The sequence below is a fragment of the Patella vulgata genome, chromosome 3 (genome assembly GCF_932274485.2).
Source record: "Patella vulgata chromosome 3, xgPatVulg1.2, whole genome shotgun sequence".
Taxonomy (NCBI): domain Eukaryota; kingdom Metazoa; phylum Mollusca; class Gastropoda; family Patellidae; genus Patella; species Patella vulgata.
Genome location: NC_065881.2, coordinates 3,620,052 through 3,640,683, shown reverse-complemented (window position 1 = coordinate 3,640,683; position 20,632 = coordinate 3,620,052). Strand labels below are relative to the sequence as shown.

Genomic DNA, 20,632 nt, shown 5'->3' with positions numbered 1-20,632 from the left:
GCGGCAGTGTCGGCGCTAGCCGTCGGTGATTGGAGGAGCAAAGCTGGGGCAAAGTCCAAGGTTAAGGGGGCAAAGGCACGAGCTTCAACTAGGGGTAGGGGGCCTCCCCCCGAAAATTTTGAAAAACAGGTTGCCGGAAATGCAGCCTGGCAGTATTTCAGGCACTGATCGATGAGGTAAAGTGTCAAACGAACGGACTTGCGAATCACGACGAAGCCCACTCACGAGCGTCAAAGTAGGGAGTCCTCCCCCAGAAAATTTTGAAAAATAGACTGCCGGAAATGCTGTCTTCTGTCAGGCACCGATCGTCGAGATAAATACTTTTTTTTTATTTTCTAAAATTATTGGGGGGGGGGGGAGCAAACAGAGGGCAGACCAGATTAATGGGGGGGAAATGCCCCCCTTGCCCCCCCCCCCCTGGCGCCACCACTGGTCCGCGGGTTCATTAGTCCACCTATATTATTAGAATATTAGGGTCAGATTAGGTTTAAGAAGTGAATCCCTAGTGAACCCCTCTCGTTGATTTTAGACAGCCATTATAATAAATCCTACCCCAGTAACTGTTCAGGAATCCAGTGGGGCTGCTCAAGCAGGGGTTGGGGGGGGGGGGTATTGAATTGAATCAATTAGTGTTAAGTGATTTCAACAAGCCACTTTGTCAACAGAGTATCTTCGTGGGTTTATTTTGTCGGAACCTACAAAGATCGCTAGCTACAATTGAAATACTATTTTCAATAATGATCTTAGTTGTTACCTCCTCCTCTATTTGGTCTTGATTGTTAAACCCTTCCCGTCACCTGTCCAACCTCGTGGGTTTTCTCCGGGTCGTCCGGTTTCCTCCCACTGTTAAAGGGACAATAACACTCTTGCTGGGTTGACAGCTCCAGAAAATAAAAAAAATAGCCTTATTCTAAGTACTAGATGTGTTAGTGTCCTACCTGTTGTGTAAATTATCCATTAAATCCTATTTTACTTGTCCAGAGGGTTCAAAAATATTTTAAAATTCAAGTAACATTTGAAAAGCTTTACGTCAGGCTTTTCAAATCATTTAGTTGAATTTTTTCAATTTTTTAAATTAGGTGTGTTAAGATGAAATTTATATCATCAATTAATTGAAATATTATAAAATAGTACAATTTGTTGACCAGAATAAAGATTGGGATATATTATTCAGTTACAACAAGAGTGGTATTGAGCCTTTAAAGACGCCTACGCGCAAACGAATTATTGAAATAAAATTAAACCATATGTTAGTCCCGAAATGACCTAGTTTGTGTCAAGTGGATGTTAAACCCGATTTGCTCTCTCTCTCTCTCTCTCTTTCCACTTTAAACAACATGTATATATGAACGACCTTATAACACCCACGTCACTGAGTATGTTTTATTCTTCATATCAAGTTTACTCAGTACAAAACACTGTATTTACTTACTATATTATCACATATCTACATCATCATGGGTTAATTCTTCAGTACTGCAGGACGTGGGGCTTGGCACGGAAAGGCATCTTGGTTACCGCTTGTCAGTACTGTGGGAGGGGGGGGGGGCTCGGCAGGGAAAGGCATCTTTGGTACTGCTTGTCAGTATAGGTTACTGTAGGAAGGGTGGGGGGGGACTCGGCGCGGAGGGGACTCTTTGCGTCCGGATGGCACGAAAAACAAGCCCTATTAAATATCCAGTCATTTGGAATCCAAACTGTCCGGATAAATTGTATGCGAATGGGTCGGGTGTTCGGGGAGATTTATCAATTGTTTCAACTTAAGGGGGTCCGTGAGTGTAAACAATTTGAGAACCTTCGTACTAGAGCACGCACCAGTCACGGGTCGAGCACCTGCTCTGTGCATTGTTACGCTCCTAAATAGTTATTTGTTTTGTTTAAAAATTATTTACTGGGAGAAAGGGTGGGTGAGACTCCTTGAATATAAATGACACTTGATTTTGTTTTGGGAGGACTGTCAGCAAGCCATTGACTTGGATAATAAGCCTTGCTTCATCCTATTATATAAAGATATAGAACACATTCTTCATTCATCCTCATTTATCATCAGATGACAGACATATTGCTGGGTTAAGGAAGTGTAATTGTTGACTATTCTGTCCTGGTTAAAATAATTAACCAAGATTCATGTAGGGCCCGATGAAAGCGGAGAGGGCTGACCTGGCTGTAACACTAACAGGGAATGTGGGGTAGCAACGACAGGGAATGGGGCAGGGGGATAGCCACACTAACAGGGAATGGGGGAGGTAGCTACACTAACAGGGAATGGGGCAGGGGGATAGCCACACTAACAGAGAATGGGGGAGGTAGCTACACTAACAGAGAATTGGGGGGGGGGGGGCACACTAACAATGACAGGGAATGAGGAAGTTAGCAGCATTAACAAGGAATGAGGGAGGTAGCAACATTAACAGGGGATGAGCGAGGTAGCAACACTAACAGGGGAGGTAGCAACATTAACACGGAATGATGGGGGTAGCGACACAAACGGGGGAGGTAGCAACATTAACACGGAATGATGGAGAGAGAGAGAGAAATGGGGTTTAACGTCCACTCGACACAAACTAGGTCATGTTGGGACCAACATATGGTTTTTAATTTTATTTCAATAATTCGCTTGCGCGTAGGGGTCTTTAGCAGTGGGATGAAACCGAAGGACCCGGAGGACCCACAAGACTGGACAGGACGGAATGATGGGGGTAGCAACAAGGGATAAGACCATTAGAAACACAAACAGAGAGAGAGTGAAGGGTTTAAGGTCCACTAGACGTAATGTAATTTCGGGACTAACATATGGTTCAATCTCATTTCAATGATTCACTTGCGCATGGGAGAAAACCTGGGGACCCACAGAAATGCCACGAGGTTGGAAAGACGACCTACTCCTTGTCACATACAAGTGGGGAATCAATGACAGACTTTTTGATCTAAAGTGCCTTCTACCATTCCACCACCACCCAACGCTCCAGATTGTTTGGGGCACCATAACAGAGAGGGAGAGAAATGGGGTTTAACCTCCAAACTAGGTCATTTCGGGACTAACATATGGTTTAATTTTATTTCATTAATTCGCTTGCGCGTTGGGGTCTTTAGCAGTGTGAGGAAACCGGAGGACCCGGAGAAAACCCACAAGGTTGGACAGGCAACCCTATTCCTTGTCACGTACAACCGGGGATTCGAAACCATGCCAGTTGAATCAATGACAGGCCGTATGATACAGCACGTGCTAACCATTCCGCCGGCGCCCCCCCGTCACCATAACAAATAAGAAAAATATTTGTTGATTTTACATAAGTGATTTATATTGGATCTAAATCTGACATACATGTGACATATATAATCATAAACAATCATCTAAATTAACATGATTTAACTATTTACACGCGATACTCAACCATTAATAAAAAACATATCGTATACAATATATTCATGCATTATAAACTTATCTTTATTTTGGTTTATCAGTAACTAGCGGTTTCGACTCGACGTGGCACGGGTAGAGCCATAAACCGGAAGTGGTGGGCCATCGCCAACAAGAGTACGATACTCCCCGGTCCGAGCTACCCCTATACACCAAATTTCAGTCTCGGGACAGCCCCTAGTGTAGCCACCAACCCTGAACAGGCAGATAAACGACAGTCATAGATAATAGTTTAGATAGTGTGGAGACTAATATACTAGGCCTGGCCTAATACAGTGTTTCCTGGAGTTGACATACTGGCATATACACCCAAGATAATATATATATATATATATACATACATACTATGTTAAGGTCTCTAAAGTTATTTAGGAAACTATAAATCCCTAAATATTATAAAAGTCTGGTTTCTGGAATGAATATCAGTCCAAAAAATGGTTCAATTCCTTTCAGTATTTACGAAGATATGATGAATTCAAAATCTGTCAACTAAAAGATGGTTTAATTTTATTTCAATAATTTGCTTGCGAGTAGGGGGTCTTTAGCAGTGGGAGGAAACCGGAGGACCTGGAGAAAACCCACAAGGTTGGACAGACGACCTTACTCCTTGTCATTACGTACAACCGGGGAATCACGATGGAACATCATCTGAGGGTGAAAGAGACCAAATCAAGCTCACAGTAGAGAAAGACGAATGGATGAAACCAACAGGACTTGTTCTATGGAATACAATTCTCTAGTTTTTATCAAACAATGATATCAATATGATAAATAACAGGACATTATATAAATATACACAATTAGACACATCAATAATTAATCTTATTATTGTTGTTCTTTAAATTCATATAATCTTTAAATTCATTCAATTTCATTTTACATGTACATGTATGTAGATATTAAATTGCGGTTAAAGGGTGAGGCTACCTGAAAAATGCTTTCTAAAATTCTAAAGCTAGTGAATTGAAGACTAACATTAAAAATAAAGAAAAAATAGTTGTTGCCAGGGTAACACATTTTTTGGGAAAAAGTATGAAAAACGTAGGTACACCATATATCTGGCACTAATAAAGATAAATGTCTCATTTTCGGACTGCTTATTCCTTAATGATAACTCTAAAACCAGACAGAGAATTTTTCTCTATAATTTTAATAGTTTCTTGGAAAATGGTGTTCAAAACATTTGCCTAACCACAATATTTTGTCTGGAGAAATATTTTGATAACTTTTGAAATATTATTGATAATTCAAATTGCTTTCTGTCTGATTCTGTGGTAGATATTAGTTTATATATCCTGTAAATTTGACGAAGATATCTTAATTAGTTCCAGAAATATAGTGTACCCACGTTTTTCATAATTTTTTCCCACAAAATGTGTTACCCTGGCAACAACTTTTTTTTAATGCTAGTTTTCCCTTGTTTATTACATTTCCTAACTACTTGTATTATTTTCAATTCAATAGCTTTCACATTTTGGAATAAAAATCTTCAGATAGCCTCCCTCATTAACATAGTACCTTTCTGCACCAACGCGAGATAACTGGGCCCTTATTCACGAAAACTTAAACTAAGTTACAACCGAAATTTTAAGAAATACTGCAACTTCATTGGATATATGCAAATTGATTTTACTGGTCATCCAATCGAATTGCAGTATTTCTTAAAGTTTCGATTGTATCTTAATTAAGTTTTCGTAAATAAGGGCCCAGGCATACACCATGCAGTGGGCTGCGTCCTAATCTTATTTCATATTCCAACTGAGAAAACTTTCTCGGCTTCTATCGGGAGTGAACCTAACACTTCCTAGTTAGTAACCACTGAACAACACGGCAAATAAATAATATCCCATCATATTTCATAATTGTATCATTTGTCCAATAAACACTAAAAAGAGAGAGATGGGGTTTAAAGTCCACTCGACACAAACTAGGTCATTTCGGGACTAACACATGGCTCAATTTTATTTCAATAATTCACTTTGCGTAGGAGTCTTTAGCACTGGGAGGAAACCGGAGGACCTGGATAAAACCCAAAAGGTTGGACAGGCGACCCTACTCCTTGTCACGTACAAGCAGGAAAATCGATGCCAACCAGAGACCAGTCACAGAGTTCGCAAAGAATTTACTCAAAACTATTCACCTTATTTTAACTAAAATATAGCCCTTTATAAAACCTTCGTTGTTTTAAGGTATCAAATACATCAATAAGAAACTATGTGCAAAGTTTCTAATTCTGGATCAAAGATATTTCTAATAAAAAATGATTGAAAGTTGAGTCAATTCTTGAATACTTTGTGAATTCGGAGTCAGAGAAAGCTAGTTGTCATGTCAGTCAGTAATTGTATTCCATAGAATAGAGTCCGGTGTATTATATCCATTACAGAATATTATTGAAACAATTCACATCCACATATATGGTACAAAAAGTCATTCATCACCACCACTTGATTAAATTGTTTTTTATTGTTGTTGTTCCGAGTTCTGTCGGTTTTCGTATTTAGCAATAATTCTCTCAAGAATTCGCCTGGCTTCTGATTGGGGGAAGTTGGACATATCGTAGTACTGTGGGGCTATCTTTATTAACCTGTAAAATAAAATAACAAATTGACGTTATCTTTATTAAACATACATTATACAAGAGCTAAATCTGTCTAGTGCAGGCCTTTCTTTATGTTATCTAAATTATTAATTAGACATTAATTAACCTATCCTGACCATAATCAACTCTAGATGGCATCACTAGCCTGCGATCTTTAGTGGATTGTGAGCCGATTTACTGCATAACTTTACTTCACGATTAAATGGATAATCAAGACTATGCTGTTTATCGTACTGACTTTAGTAATGATTGAGGCTAGGTGGAAATTTCGATCGCTTAGTTCTTGGTTCATAGTGGATCAATTTGAATGAAATTTTTCAGCAAATTGCCTTTACATTATCTAGTTTTTAACTAATATTAATATAGTGAGAACTGCCAACTCGTTATCGAATCTCCCATAATGAGGGAAAATTTGCCTGGGCAGCGGCTCAACGGCCTACTTTCACATCACCCCGTTCGAACGACTATACTCAGTCCTGCACAACTAAAACTGGATAGGCAATATCTCAGCTATATTATAACAGACTGAATCCCAGGATTTCCTGCTGAGTGAGCTAACACCACATTCACTAAGCCCACGTTCATCACCTCTCCCGAGTCCTCAGTGAACATATAATAAATATAAATAGGACCTCGTAGTTAGTGAACCACCACACTCCCATGGCCCCAATAAATCCTCAGGGATCGTATAATAAAAGTAAATGAGAGCTCCAGGTTAGTGATCGAGTCTCACACTCGCCTAGCGACAGGCATCACCTCACCTCAGGGCCCTAATGAATCCCCTGTGAACACAAATATACATAGAGTACACCGGACCTTGGTTTTTTGTCCCATCCGAATGACAAGACAGCTGTCCTTGTCAGGCCTTCCATCCTGCACCACTGACAAGAGGAAACCACGCCGGAAATCTGGTCAACACTGGGATTGTACCTGCACCCTATAGACTAGCGGGCCAGCATCTTTCCCACTTAGCCACCGTGGATCCCTGGAGATGTCAAGGAAGTTATGGAGTACAGAAAACATTTATCCAGAATAGTGCAGGTCTTCAGTTCCAAATAATAAATTTTGATACAGTTATGAAAGTTTTGTTATTGTCACAGATCATGAATCTGGATGTAAGGGGCAAATTAAAAGAAAATATCCAGAGTCTTCAAAGACGGGACCACAATCGCCAGTAGGGCTACCAGAAATGTGTCTGAGAAAACGAAGACTGTTCAAATCACTGCAAAAAAAATGTCGTAGTCGAGAATGGTGCATACTCACTGAGCCACAATGGCTACCCCATTCAAAGAATGAATAAACATGGAATATAAATAATGTAAACATACCATTCTGGTTTTATATCTGTAACTGTTCGTATATAGTTTTTAGTTGTTAATACAAACTCGTTATATATAACCCACTCGGGTTTATGATCTAAAACCGTCGATGGATGTAGTTGGACAACCTGGTTATCTTTAGCTGTTAAATAATGTCCTGTTCTTTCTAGATGGGCAACCTACAATTATAAAACACAACCTAGATTCTGTTACCATGGAAATAACAATTTTACACAGATTAAAATAACATGGATGCCCAACAAGCATTAAAGATAATGTAAGAACTAAATCTGCCTATTGCACAATCAGATTAAAATACAGATCTATATTTCGTTTCGTTTCTTATACTTTCAATGGCCTACACTACATAAAGATCTGACTGATTGTAGTGGGAGGTGGTGTCAGAGGTCATACAGACGGCTTTTGACCCTTTGATGTCAAGACATTGATTAACCAATCAGCATTGATGTTTCTAGTGGTTTACACACAGTTCCATGCATCGCACGCCAAGAATTCGACGCAACAGACCATTTCATTGGCTAATCCCTCACATTAACCAGAAGGCGGCGTATATAACAACTCTTCCAGATCCTAGTGTAGTAAAGACAAGTAAAACGAAACGAAATAGGATCTGTGTTTTAATCAGATTGTCTATTGCATGTTTTTCTTTTGGCTTTAAAAGTTATATAAATTATTATTTAGATATTTATTATGAAATGAAATGAAATGGGGTTTAACGTCCTACTGTTCTGCTCCTAACCTGGGCTAATGAAGACGGGCATACGCCATACAGTGTGCTATGAGGGAAATTTTGCCCGGGCAGCGTAACAATCGCCTACTCTTATATCGAATTCCAACTGCCAAGGGATCTTTTACGTGCATTCCAATGTATACACGGGACCTCGGTTTTTCATATCATCCGAAGGACTAGACAGCTGCCATTGTCGGGCCCTCCGTGCATCACTGACAAGGCGGAACCACGCTGGAAAATCTGGATGAACTTTCTCGGCCAATGCAGGGATCGAACACCCGACCTCCAGGCTAGCAAGCCAGCGTCTTACCCACTTAGCCATGTGATCCCCGATATTTATTAAGATGACAAGACAAGATGTAAAAACTAACCTGCATAAAGAAACCAGATACGAGAGCTTTACGTATATTTATATAATAATCGCGACTGTTGAAATCTGTACTCGCTCTCCGTAAACTAAATCTATCCATAATCCTTGCCAATTGTTGTCGTACGTTGTCGGCACTCTTTAAAGATCGGAAGTTGACAAAATTATCGTAGCACCATTGGTTGTCCTCATGGTCTGAAACAGATAAACAAAAATCAAATTAGCTTCATTTTGGACAATTGTGTTCTTGGGATTGGCACACTTCGAAAATGCCGATTGACCTAAAACTAAAACTTGGCCTGATTATTGCTTGAGAGTGAGAGAGAGAGAAATGGGGTTTAACGTCCAATCGACACAAACTAGGTCATTTTGGGACTAACACATGGTTTAATTTTTTATTTCAATAACTCGCTTGCGCGTAGGGGTCTTTAGCAGTGGGAGGAAACCGGAGGACCCGGAGAAAACCCACGAGGTTGGACAGGTTCAATTCTATCTCAATAATTAGCTTGCCGGTAGAGGTCTTTAGTAGTGGAAGGAAACCGGAGGACCTGAGAAAACACACAAGGTTGGACAGATGACTCTACTCCTTGTCACGTACAACCGGGGAATCGAAACCACGCCAGTTGACACAATGACAGACTTTATGGTACAGCGCGCACGTACTAAGCATTCAGCCATCCAACCCCATCATTGAAATAGAATGGGGGGGGGGGGGGAGGTATATATAGACAACTTTTATTAATTCAGCATAGTAGGGTGGCCGAATGACAAATGTGCAGGATCATAAGGTCTGTCAATGTGTCAAGTGACGTGGTTTCACTTCGCCTCTTGTTCGTGAAAAGGAGTAGGGTAACCTGTCCAACCTTGTGGGTTTTCTCAGGGTCCTCTGGTTTCCTCCCACGCACGAGCAAATTATTGAAATATAATTGAACCATGTCCATCTTTCTCTTAGTGATTTTGAGAAATGAAATGGGATTTAACGTCCTATCTTTCTGCTATTCGGGACAGGTCATTTGTATTTCTATGGTGACATAAAAATCACGGAACAGTCGCATTTAAGCGAACCCTTCTTAACTTCTTATACCTACGCGACCAGTTTTCTAGCCCCTCCAAATGGCTAGGCCACTCATGTGTCATCCAATGTCATTTCTGGACTAACACATGGTTCAATATTACTTCAATAATAGGGGTCTTTAGCGGTGGAAGGAAACTGGAGGACAGACGACCCTACTCCTTGCCATCTACAAGCGAGAGAACGAAACAATGCCACTTGATGACAGACTGTGTGCAACCATTCGAACAGATATTATAAAATGGATGTATAAATATACTCACTCTGTTTGAAAGCGTGGTAGACATTCAACAAGGTCAGATGATCACCATCAACATGGGCAAATCTCATCTTGGCTTCGTCAGCGGCCTTCTTTACTTCCGATGGTCTAACAAAACACTGCGGGACTAAACGGGAGGGGCGTGGGTAGGGCCAAGATGACCCGTCCCATCACCATTAGTAACCAGCAAACATTGTGACATCATACACTAAAAGGAAGTGTTCTCAATCAAACTGGTGCACCTCCGGCCTAAACTAAACTCAGTTTTCTTTTAATGTTTAAAAAATATTTCACTATCGACTTTATGTTAATGGCTATTATTAGTAATCGACATTATGCACAGGGCAGCGTTTCCTTACTAGTAACTGGCATCATGCACTAGCCAGTGTATGCCTATTTTTTCTATTAAAATGCTGTAACATTAAAAATATTTCGCAGGGTATGCCTAGGTTTAAAAACAACTAATACCATTTCTCCATTTATTAAAGAAATTCAGATAGTTAAGAATTTTAATGACATGTGGAATCTTTATAGCTATTAATAGTAACATACCTTACGCACAGGGCAGGGTATACCTTATAACACTTCTCATTCAAATATAGCTAAGAGCTTCAAATAGCTAAGAGTTTCAAATAGCTAAGAGTTTCAAATAGCTAAGAATTTCATATAGCTAAGAATTTCAAATAGCTAAGAGTTTCAAATAGCTAAGAGTTTGTATTTCTCGATATCATTTACAAACTATATTTGGTTTTGTGTTTTTGTATGAATCCAAAATGAAACGGTGCACCAGTAGATGTCTATTAATAGATTTAGTATCTAACATATTTTGGTTAAAATACAATCAAATTTATATTTATCTAAACATGAACTTAACAAAAAGTAGAATTCAGCTTTATTCTCATATACAATCAGATTTTTATTTATCTAAACTTAACGACAGGTAGAACGACAGGTAGAACGAAAGGTAGAATTCCGTTTTATTCTCATATAGCCTATCTAATGAACATATTTCAGGTAAAATACAATCAAATTTATATTGATCTAACGGTAAATTAATATAGAGAATGAAAGGTAGAATTCAGTTTTATTCTCATAGAACCTATTTAAAGATGCATTATGTAAGATTTTGCGAAAAAGTTATAATAGTTCAACAATAGATAATGAAAAATGAATATATTGAAAATTTCATTCAAATTATTTTATACTGAGCGAAAGGTATGACAGTTGGAAGATTTGGTGTAGATTATCGAAACAACGGTACTTGATAACCAAGACTAAGTCTCAATTATCCACTTAATCGTTAAATTTTTAATTTAGCGGATCTTCAAATCCATTTAAATCTCTGCCATCTGATGCTCTAGAGAGTTGATTATAGGCTTGTCATGTGAACAAATGTCTAAATAATAATTTGAGGCCAGTAAAAAAAGACCTGCAATAGGCTGATTCAACTCTTACATAATGCATTTTTAACTTTTTGATTTTGTTCTAAATTTAATTTTTGTTGGCTCACATGTTAACTTGGCTTTGCCTATATCTAATTTATTTTAATCTGTTAAGTTTAGATATTAGATTATCACCTGTCATATAATTTTGGTTGGCTCACATGTTAACGTGATTTTTCCTATATCTAATTTATTTTAATCTGTTAAGTTTAGACATTAGATTATCACCTGTCATATACATTACCTGATAACATGGCCGTGATGGAGAGAATTTCATTGGAACAGCTAAAATCACAACTAGCTATCACCATTTTCGCTAACTGTGGATCGAGAGGGAATTCAGCCATCATGGAACCCAGTTCCGTTAATTCTCCGTCATCATCAAGAGCAGCCAGATAATTCAATAATTCTAAAGCTCTCATCAGTGTTTCTGGCGCTGAAATATTTCAAAATATACGTTTAACTCTGTGTTTCTTCCAGAAAATCAAAATTTTGCAATTTGATCAATTGTTGACATGTTTGTTTAGCACTGATGAGCAAGATATTTTCTCTTATTTCTTAAAAATAAGTGCTGTTACTTAAAGATACATTATGTAAGATTTAGATAAAGAACTAGCCATTCTTGCTTTAATAGTTCGAAAATAGATAATGTAAAATGAATAATTTGAAAATTTCATTCAAATTACTCTATTGCGAGAGAAGATATTAGCCTTTGAAGGTTTGAAAAGATGTGTGCAATAATTTCAACCACCGTACTCGTTGGTCGAAGCTAAGTCTCGCTCCTCCAATTTTAGATTAAATCAAATTATGGCCGAGACTCATTTTGTGCTCCGATCCCTGATGACTATATAAAGGGAACGGCCCTACGATCTCACTTCAACCCGATACTGAGCCACCTATAGATTTCCCCGTCCCTGATGACAATATAAAGGGAACAGTCCCACAACTCACTGTAGATTTCCCAGTTCATCTATGTTTTTGTGTTGACTTACCTGGAGGATCCATGAAATCAAAATGAACCAAATCATCGATACCCAATTTCTTTAACTGTAATACAACGGATCCAAGATTCGATCTTAAAATCTCAGGATACGTATTCTGTTGCATCTCGTTTTTATATGCCTTCTCCGTGTATAACCGGAAACATTTTCCTGGTCGTGTACGTCCAGCTCGACCTGCCCTCTGTTGAGCACTGGCTTTACTAATAGCCGTAACTAACAATGACTCAACACGAATTCTTGGATTGTATACCTAGAGGAAATTTAAAAATATAAAACGGTCAATTTCTTAATATTGATTAATGTCTGAAAAAACTCAGGTGAATTACAAATTATCTGGAAAAGGAATATCTGCCCCAAAATGGTTCAAATCCATACAATGTTTTAAATACAGTATTTTGAATACGTACAATGTTTTGAATATGTTGTTTTGAATACGTACAATGTTTTGAATATGTTGTTTTGAATACGTACAATGTTTTGAATATGTTGTTTTGAATACGTACAATGTTTTGAATATGATGTTTTGAATACGTACGATGTTTTTAATTTGATGTTTTGAAAATCTGATATTTTACCAAAATACAAATAATGCACTAACACTATTTATGGAATAACAATTACTGGTTTATTAACATGCAACGTTTCGACGATCATACTCTCGTCTTTATCAAGCAAATAACCATTTGACGTATTTACCTTTTGCTTTGCAAATCCTGGATCTATGACAAATACCACACCATCAATAGTTAACGATGTTTCAGCGATGTTAGTCGATACCACAACTTTACGTCCAACGGCTCCGTTTGGTTTTTTAGGGGGAGGCTGTTCAAAGATCCTCTGTTGTAGATTAGGGGGTAGGGTAGAATAAAGAGGGATACATTTTAAATCCCCGATCTCGGAACCCAGATTATCTGCTTCTCTCTGCATTCTCTTACATGCTTCATCAATTTCCTACAAGAAAATATTTGTTATAATTTATTTGTCAAAGTTTACAATGAGAACTCTTACATAAAGAGAGAGAGAGAGAGAGAGAGAGAGAGAGAGAGAGGGAGAGAGAGAGAGAGAGAGAGATGTCCACTCAACACAAACTAGGTTATTTCGGGATTAGCATATGGTTCTATTTTATTTCAGTATTTGCTTGTGCGTTGGGGTCTTTAGCAGTGGGAGGAAACCTGACGACCCAGAGAAACCAATGAGATTGGACACTCCTTGTCAGGTACAACCTGGGAATCGAAACCACACCAGTCGACTCAATGACAGACCATATGATACAGCGCGCACACCATTTGACCCCCCCCACTCTTAAATAAAGCAGTGTAGGTCACAACGCCTAATGATTTAAAAAATTTTGCTGAGCTTTATAAAGAAAAGAGATTTCAGACTAACTTTATTTGATTTAAAAACAATTTAAATTTAACAAATAAACATAAAATGAATAGGGGAATCTTAATGTACTGCAATTGTCATACAACTCACCATCTACAAAACAAAATTCTGATAAATATCTGGTGAGAATTTCAAGAATTCGGCATGCTTTGCTCAGATCATATTTTAACCCTTGTGATTTCCGAAGCATAAACAACCCATATCTTGTCCCGTTAAAAACAACCCACCTCTTGTCCCGTTAAAAACAACCCACCTCTTGTCTCATTAAAAACAACCCACTCCTGTCTCGTTAAAAACAAATCACCTCTTGTCCTGTTAAAAACAACCCACCACCTGTCCCATCAAAAACAACCCACGTCTTGTCCCGTTAAAAACAACCCACCACCTGTCCAATCAAAAACAACTCATCCATTATAAACAACCTACCTCTTGTCCCGTTAAAAATAACAATAGATCTCCATCTTGTTCTTCACACATGTGTATCTGCATCACGGTTCTAATGGCTGCCTCGAGATAATCACGTTCTGGTTCCGGTGTGTAGAATATCTCGACGGGATGGGTACGACCAGGTACACTCATTAACGGGGCATTGTCAAAATACGTCTGGAAAACAAAATAACATCATATCTAAACACGTATCTAAATTAAAACCCTCAATGAAACAAGTTTAACACTATTTAGTTAGCATAATAAGTTGTGTACAATAAGTTGAAGCACACGGAATACTGTTGAATGGGTTTGTTGGTATAATCGTCATAGCAACTGAGTATTATAGGCCAAAGCAACTGATTATTACAGGACAGATTAAGACTTTGCGGCTTGATTGATTGGAGAAACTGAGGTCCCCATAACTAAATAAAACCATAGAAAACTTCAGTAACACGAAAACCATATAATCACCACCAATCAAACAAACAGCTAATTATATCTATTGTACTATTTTCGCTCTATTTCTACATCCATGTCCTTTATTCTGCCACGACCTGGCAACCCCTTGCCTATCTAAACTTCGTTTACATGTGCCCGAACATGTAAAGACGGTCATAGATTTTTGTCCCATCTGAATGACTAGACACGGAGGCTTGCCAGTCCCGTCTGTCTGGCATACACGCTAGAAATCCAGTTCAACTTTCTCTGCCAGGATCAAAACTCTGAGCTCCTAGTTGTTGAGACAGATAAAGTTCATGCTAATTTATAGAAATATTTTCTTGAGTATATGAAATACTCAACAATATGGCTAATCAGCAGATTTGGAAGATTTTGTTTTTTTGGGAATTAAATTTTAAAATTATAAAGCAACACTACATGCTATTAGCAACTTCAAAAACTTACCTGAAATTTACCGGCATCAAGAGTAGCACTCATAACAATAATTTTTAAATCGTTTCGTTGCCTAGCAACCTCTTTTAATAAACCCATGAGAATATCTGTAGCTAGTGTACGTTCATGAGCTTCATCCAACATTATAACACCATAGGCTTCTAATAGAGGGTCGGACATAGCCTCTCGTAATAACATACCATCTGTCATATATCTAAAAAAACATCAAATAGAATTATCAATATTCTCTTTATATATACAACCTCGTGGGTTTTCTCCGATTTCCTCCCACTGCTAAAGACCCCTATGCACAATCAAATTATGGAAATAAAATTGAACCGTGTGTTAGTCCCGAAATAACCTAGTTTTGTTGAGTTGATGTTAAACCCCATATCTCTCTTTCTCTTCATATTATAAACCTTATAACCTCCTAGCTGCGAAAAAGATAGGTTGTCAGGCAACGAAACATACGCCCACAGCAGCTATATCGTCCGGGCAGTCAACAAGACTTGTCGCATATTTTTACTTTTTTCGGTAATGAAACATTTATAATACATTAAAATCTGATTAAGAGTACATGTGTAACAATTCATTAAGTAATTATCAGAAAACCATTAGAATTTGTTTGGTTTTTATAAAGTTCTGTCCCATGCTAATGTTTAGTATACAAAACTTTTAACATCATGGATTAAGCTGTTCAAGTCATATAGATTCATTGAAAATCAATATACTTGTTCGTCTCAAGACCTTAAACTCTATGTACCAATCTGAAGTCAATTGGATGATAACTTTTGCCTCTAGAGTGTCACAAGATTATTCAAAGTGATCAAGGGCCATAACTCTGGCAGTAATTATCCGGAATCGTTGAAAATCAATATGATTCTTCATCTCATGACCTCAAACACTGTGTATAAATTTAAAGTCAATCGGATAATAATCTTAGACTCTACAGCGTCCACAAGATTTTTCAAAGTGATCAAGGGCCATAACTCTGGCAGTAATTATCGGAAATAGCTGAAAATCAATAGGCTTCTTTGTCTCATGACCTTAAACACTGTGCATAAATTTAAAGTCAATCGGATATTAACTTTAGCCTCTAGAGCGTCCACAAGATTATTCAAAGTGATCAAGGGCCATAACTCTGGCAGTATTTATTGTAAATCACTGAAAATCAATAGGCTTCTTCATCTCATGGCCTTAAACACTGTGTATAAATTTGAAGTCGATCGGATATTAACTTTGACCTCTAGAGCGTCCACAAGATTTTTTGAAGTGATCAAGGCCCATAACTCTGGCAGTAATTATCAGAAATCGGTGAAAATCAATAGGCTTCTTTGTCTCATGACCTTAAACACTGTGTATAAATTTGAAGTCAATCGGATATTAACTTTGACCTCTAGAGCGTCCACAAGATTTTTTGAAGTGATCAAGGGCCATAACTCTGGCAGTAATTATCGGAAATCGCTGAAAATCAATAGGCTTCTTCGTCTCATGACCTTAAACACTGTGTATAAATTAAAAGTCAATCGGATATTAACTTTAGCCTCTAGAGCGTCCACAAGCAATTGTGGACGCCGGACGGACGGATGGACGGACGGGGGCGACGACAATATACGACCACATTTCAATGTGGGCGAATAAAAATGATATGACACGACTGTTTTGTCCCGACTGGGCTAATGAAAACGGGCATACACCATATACTGGGTGATAAGGGAATTTTGTCCTGACAACAGCGCTACAGCCTACTCTTATTTTGATCTGTCATGGGTTCTTTTACGTGCCCAACAATGTGTACATGGGGTTTAACGTCCACACGTTTGCAGGTAGGGGTCTTTAGCAGTGGGAGAAAACGAAAACCCACGAGGTTGGACAAGCGATCCTACTCCTTGTCACGCACAAATGAGGGAATCGAAACCATGCCAGTTGACGCAATGACAGACCTTATAATACAGTGCTAACAGTAACAATTTGGTCATCCAACCACCCTTAACTAGACTAAATATTCAACTTACTTTAATAATGTTTTAGACGATGTACAATCTTCAAATCGTATAGAATAACCCACTTCTTGACCTAAACCAATATCCATTTCTTCTGACACTCGCTGAGCTACGGACATAGCGGCTACTCGACGTGGCTGGGTACAAGCCACACCCTTTTTATTATATCTAGCTCTTACCCATTCTAAACACCACTGGGGTATCTACAATAACAAACAACACTAGGTCCAAAAATTCTCTAGCAAAAGGCATGACTATCGTACTTTAATAATGCATTATCTAGGATTTAGATAAAGGGGTGGCCGTTATTATAATGTTTAAAAAATAGATAACGATATTTGTATTATAGATTAAACATACATTATGCAAGAGCTAAATCTGCCGATTGCAGGTCTTTCTTTAGGCCTGAAATGTTATCTAAATTATTAATTAGATATTAATTAAAGATACATTATGGGATATTTTTATAGAGAATTGGCCATTCTTGCTATAACAGTTCAAAGGTAGATGATGAAAGAAGAATATATTGAAAATTTCAGTCAAATTACTTTATTCTGAACATAGTTATCATCGTTGTAATATTTGACTAGAAATGGTAGTGAAATGTGCTTTCACCTTGGCCGATCGTTTGATTGACAGGCGTTAACTCCACCTACATATCTCGATTATCAAGTAAAGTTTTCAATGGCATGCGGAAACGCTCTTCAGCGGCCTCGCTAAGTACACTCTATCATTTAGCCTCGATCTAACTGACGCATTCTCATCAGGATGCGCCATATTTGAATTAATTAATAAGTGAAATCCTATTTAAATCTGAGCTGTAGCCGAGCCATCCGTGGGTCTACAGAGTTGATTTTGGGCTTGTTGTTTAAATAAAGATCTAATTTATAATTTCTATAACATCTGAAGCCTAAATTAAGACTTGCAATAATCAGATTTTGCTCTTGCATAATGTATGTTTAACTTTTCCAGACCATAATCAATTCTCGATGTCATCGCTAGCTTGCGATGTTTATTGGATTAGGTTCCGATTTACTGTTCGACTTCCATTCATGATTTAATCATGAAATGGATAATCGAGACTACGTTTTTTATCGTACCGACTTTAGTAATGATGATCGAGAATAGGTCGAAAATTCAATCACTAAAATCTTGGTTCAGAGTGGACCAATTTGACTGAAATTTTCAGCAAAATTGCCATTACATTATTAGTTTTTAACCATTATAGTGAGAACTGCCATCTCTTTATCTAATCTCCCATAATGTATCTTTAACATTTCATAATATTGTAATAAGTGAAGGATAAAAAAAAGAATTTTCAGGTTTAACTCCTGGTAAATTTTTAAAAGCTAAGAACTTTATATTATATTCAATATTTAAATTCATGAGAACAGAGATGATAATTTTGTATTACAACATAACGTCTATATTACGACAGCCCATGAAAAGTCTATATTACAACATCGTGTGACAAGTCTATATTACAACATCCTGTGACAAGTCTATATTACAACATCCCATGATGACTATATTACGACATCCTGTGACAAGTCTATATTACGACATCCTGTGACAAGTCTATATTACGACATCCCGTGACTAGAGGAAACTGTGATGTATTAATTACCTGTGTTGTTTTACCGGAACCTGTTTCACCAACAAGTACAATCATCTGATGATCTGTCATCATCTTCATAAATTTATCTTTATATTCCCATACTGGTAACTGTGATCTCTTGTTATACAGCTGATAATATCTCGGTGTAAATGGTAGACCTGTAAACATTAAAATCAAACTTTAATTCAGTGGTTTTCAGTCATTTTTTGCCAACGGCACACCTTGGAACACATAAAAAAATAACGTAGACAGAGACTGGTCATAGAAACATAGAATGACTCAAACTTAATAAAGAAAAACACAGCTACACATGTGTGAACTTATCAGTAGACACCAGTAAATACTCAATTGGGATCATACATGTACAAATGTATGGTTTTGCACAATTTCTTAGTGTGCCGTTCAAAATTTCGTGAATCACTGCTTTAATTACCTCCATGAGTTCCATCAATGGGCGTCCTCGCTGAAGGAAATCCCGACAGGCTTCACTAGTAAAAATACGGTTCCACATGACGTTATTGTTGGTAAAAGAACCGTATTTCGACGTATAGGTATTAAATTCCATTTCAACGACAAAAACTAATGTTTGTCAACAGACAAGAACGTAAGGAATGTACAGGAAAACAATGCTGTAAGGTGACCGCCTATTCTATTGTGTCACTATAAATCATACCACCTTATCTCTAGGCAGGATGCCCATTTCAAGTACGATAGTAAAATATCAACCAGAAACCGAGAATGAGTGATAGATGACAGAATCTCTCCCACCTCACATTACCAGTATTTACAGTCGACAAAAGTTCATTTAGGGTTTAATTTTATTTTTAAAGGGAAAGAGAGAGAAATGGGGCTTAATAATGTCCACTGAACACAAACTAGGTCATTTTGGGACTGAAATAAGGTTTAATTTATTTTTTCAATAATTCACTTGTGTGTAAGGGTTTTTTGTAGTGGAAGGAAACTGGAGAACCCGGAGAAACCTCATGAAGCTTGACAGGTGACTCTACTCCGTCCTTGTCACTGTACATTGTATAAGCGGAGAATCAAAATCACGCCACCTGAGTCGTTTTATCATGACGACTAGATGAACCCCAATATTTTACCTGTAAATGGGTTCATTTGAATGGTTGGTCTCGGAATGTTAAATTCTTCAAATATAGATTTGTGTTTCTTTTCATTTTTATCTTCTGGGCTGGTTTCTCTGAAACAAAAAACAAATTTACTATGTCGACAACAATCAAAATATATTTTCTTTTTATTTCGTCAAGTTTGATGTTTTCTAGAAACAATAATAAATCTTTCCACCGAATTAATAAAAGTAGTCAATGTTTTGAATAGCAGACAAAGAACAGATTAGAATTTTATTAGCTTTAACTGACACAGAATAACGAATAGGCCTACTTCAAAGTCAGTTCGAAATACTATTGTATCTGAATTTGAATATTGTTTTGCTTACGGAATCAAGATTCGACAAAATATGCAGTCAGGGAACCGACATCAGTCTATTTTTTTTTTTATTGAGGTTTAAATGTTATAACTTGTTAAATACAACATTCACGTGTGACGTTTATTTATTTATTCAGTTTATTTACGATAATGTGAGAAACTAATTATCTCGGATATGTAGTTGTCAAATTTTCCAAAGTGTTATGGCATCAATTTTGTTGTGGTAAACTTCATTCTTAAAGAATCAATGTTCTACATAGGTCAGTTTAATTTGCCTACACAAAGCTGATTCGTCCAAAAAGACTCGGGACAAAACGTAGCAAATTCGAAGCAAGCAAAACACTCAAACATTTCGATCCAAATTTAAATACCAAGACATTTATTTCTTAGCAAAGACTATCTTAAAAAATACCTGTTTCTTTTCGGCTGAGCATCGCCAACATCTATGCGATGTCGCTTCGACATTTTTGATATATTTATTACCACACGCCAAAATTAAAATAACAAGAAAAATGGCGTCAAACTGAGCGAAACAGTTATCACTGGTACGTATAACTCCTTGTATAAACGAATGGATCAAGGATTGTGGGATACATTTTTATTTTTTCAGACTAGGGTGAGAGTCAAA

The 20,632-nt window shown here is 37.5% G+C and overlaps 1 protein-coding gene across 3 annotated transcripts; it reads right to left on the bottom strand.

Annotated features, from left to right (window-relative positions):
- Positions 1-4,830: 4,830 nt before the first annotated feature.
- On the bottom strand, positions 4,831-20,573 carry LOC126814674 (putative pre-mRNA-splicing factor ATP-dependent RNA helicase PRP1). 3 transcript variants are annotated; one of them, XM_050539982.2, is made up of 13 exons: positions 20,417-20,573; positions 19,662-19,759; positions 18,568-18,716; positions 16,953-17,143; positions 14,950-15,151; positions 14,044-14,220; positions 12,928-13,182; positions 12,223-12,481; positions 11,475-11,666; positions 9,793-9,915; positions 8,462-8,652; positions 7,349-7,518; positions 4,831-6,005 (listed from the first exon to the last, which is right to left on the bottom strand). In XM_050539982.2, the coding sequence occupies exons 1-13, from the start codon at positions 20,467-20,469 to the stop codon at positions 5,882-5,884; spliced, it is 2,184 nt and encodes a 727-aa protein (XP_050395939.1). In that variant the 5' UTR covers positions 20,470-20,573; the 3' UTR covers positions 4,831-5,881. The 3 variants fall into 3 exon arrangements, with proteins under 3 accessions (XP_050395939.1, XP_050395942.1, XP_050395941.1); XM_050539985.2 differs by lacking the exons at positions 4,831-6,005; positions 7,349-7,518 and having other exon boundaries at positions 8,626-8,652; positions 9,793-11,365; positions 11,459-11,666; XM_050539984.2 differs by lacking the exons at positions 4,831-6,005; positions 7,349-7,518 and having other exon boundaries at positions 8,626-8,652; positions 9,793-9,996.
- Positions 20,574-20,632: the final 59 nt, after the last annotated feature.

Coding starts and splice junctions, on each gene's coding strand:
- LOC126814674 (XM_050539982.2), bottom strand. CDS start 20,469: ATGTCGAAGCGACATCGCATAGATGTTGGCGATGCTCAGCCGAAAAGA. Junction 18,717..19,661: donor TCAAATGAACCCATTTACAG/GTAAAATATTGG, acceptor TAATGTTTACAG/GTCTACCATTTACACCGAGA. Junction 11,667..12,222: donor TGATTTCATGGATCCTCCAG/GTAAGTCAACAC, acceptor GAAATATTTCAG/CGCCAGAAACACTGATGAGA.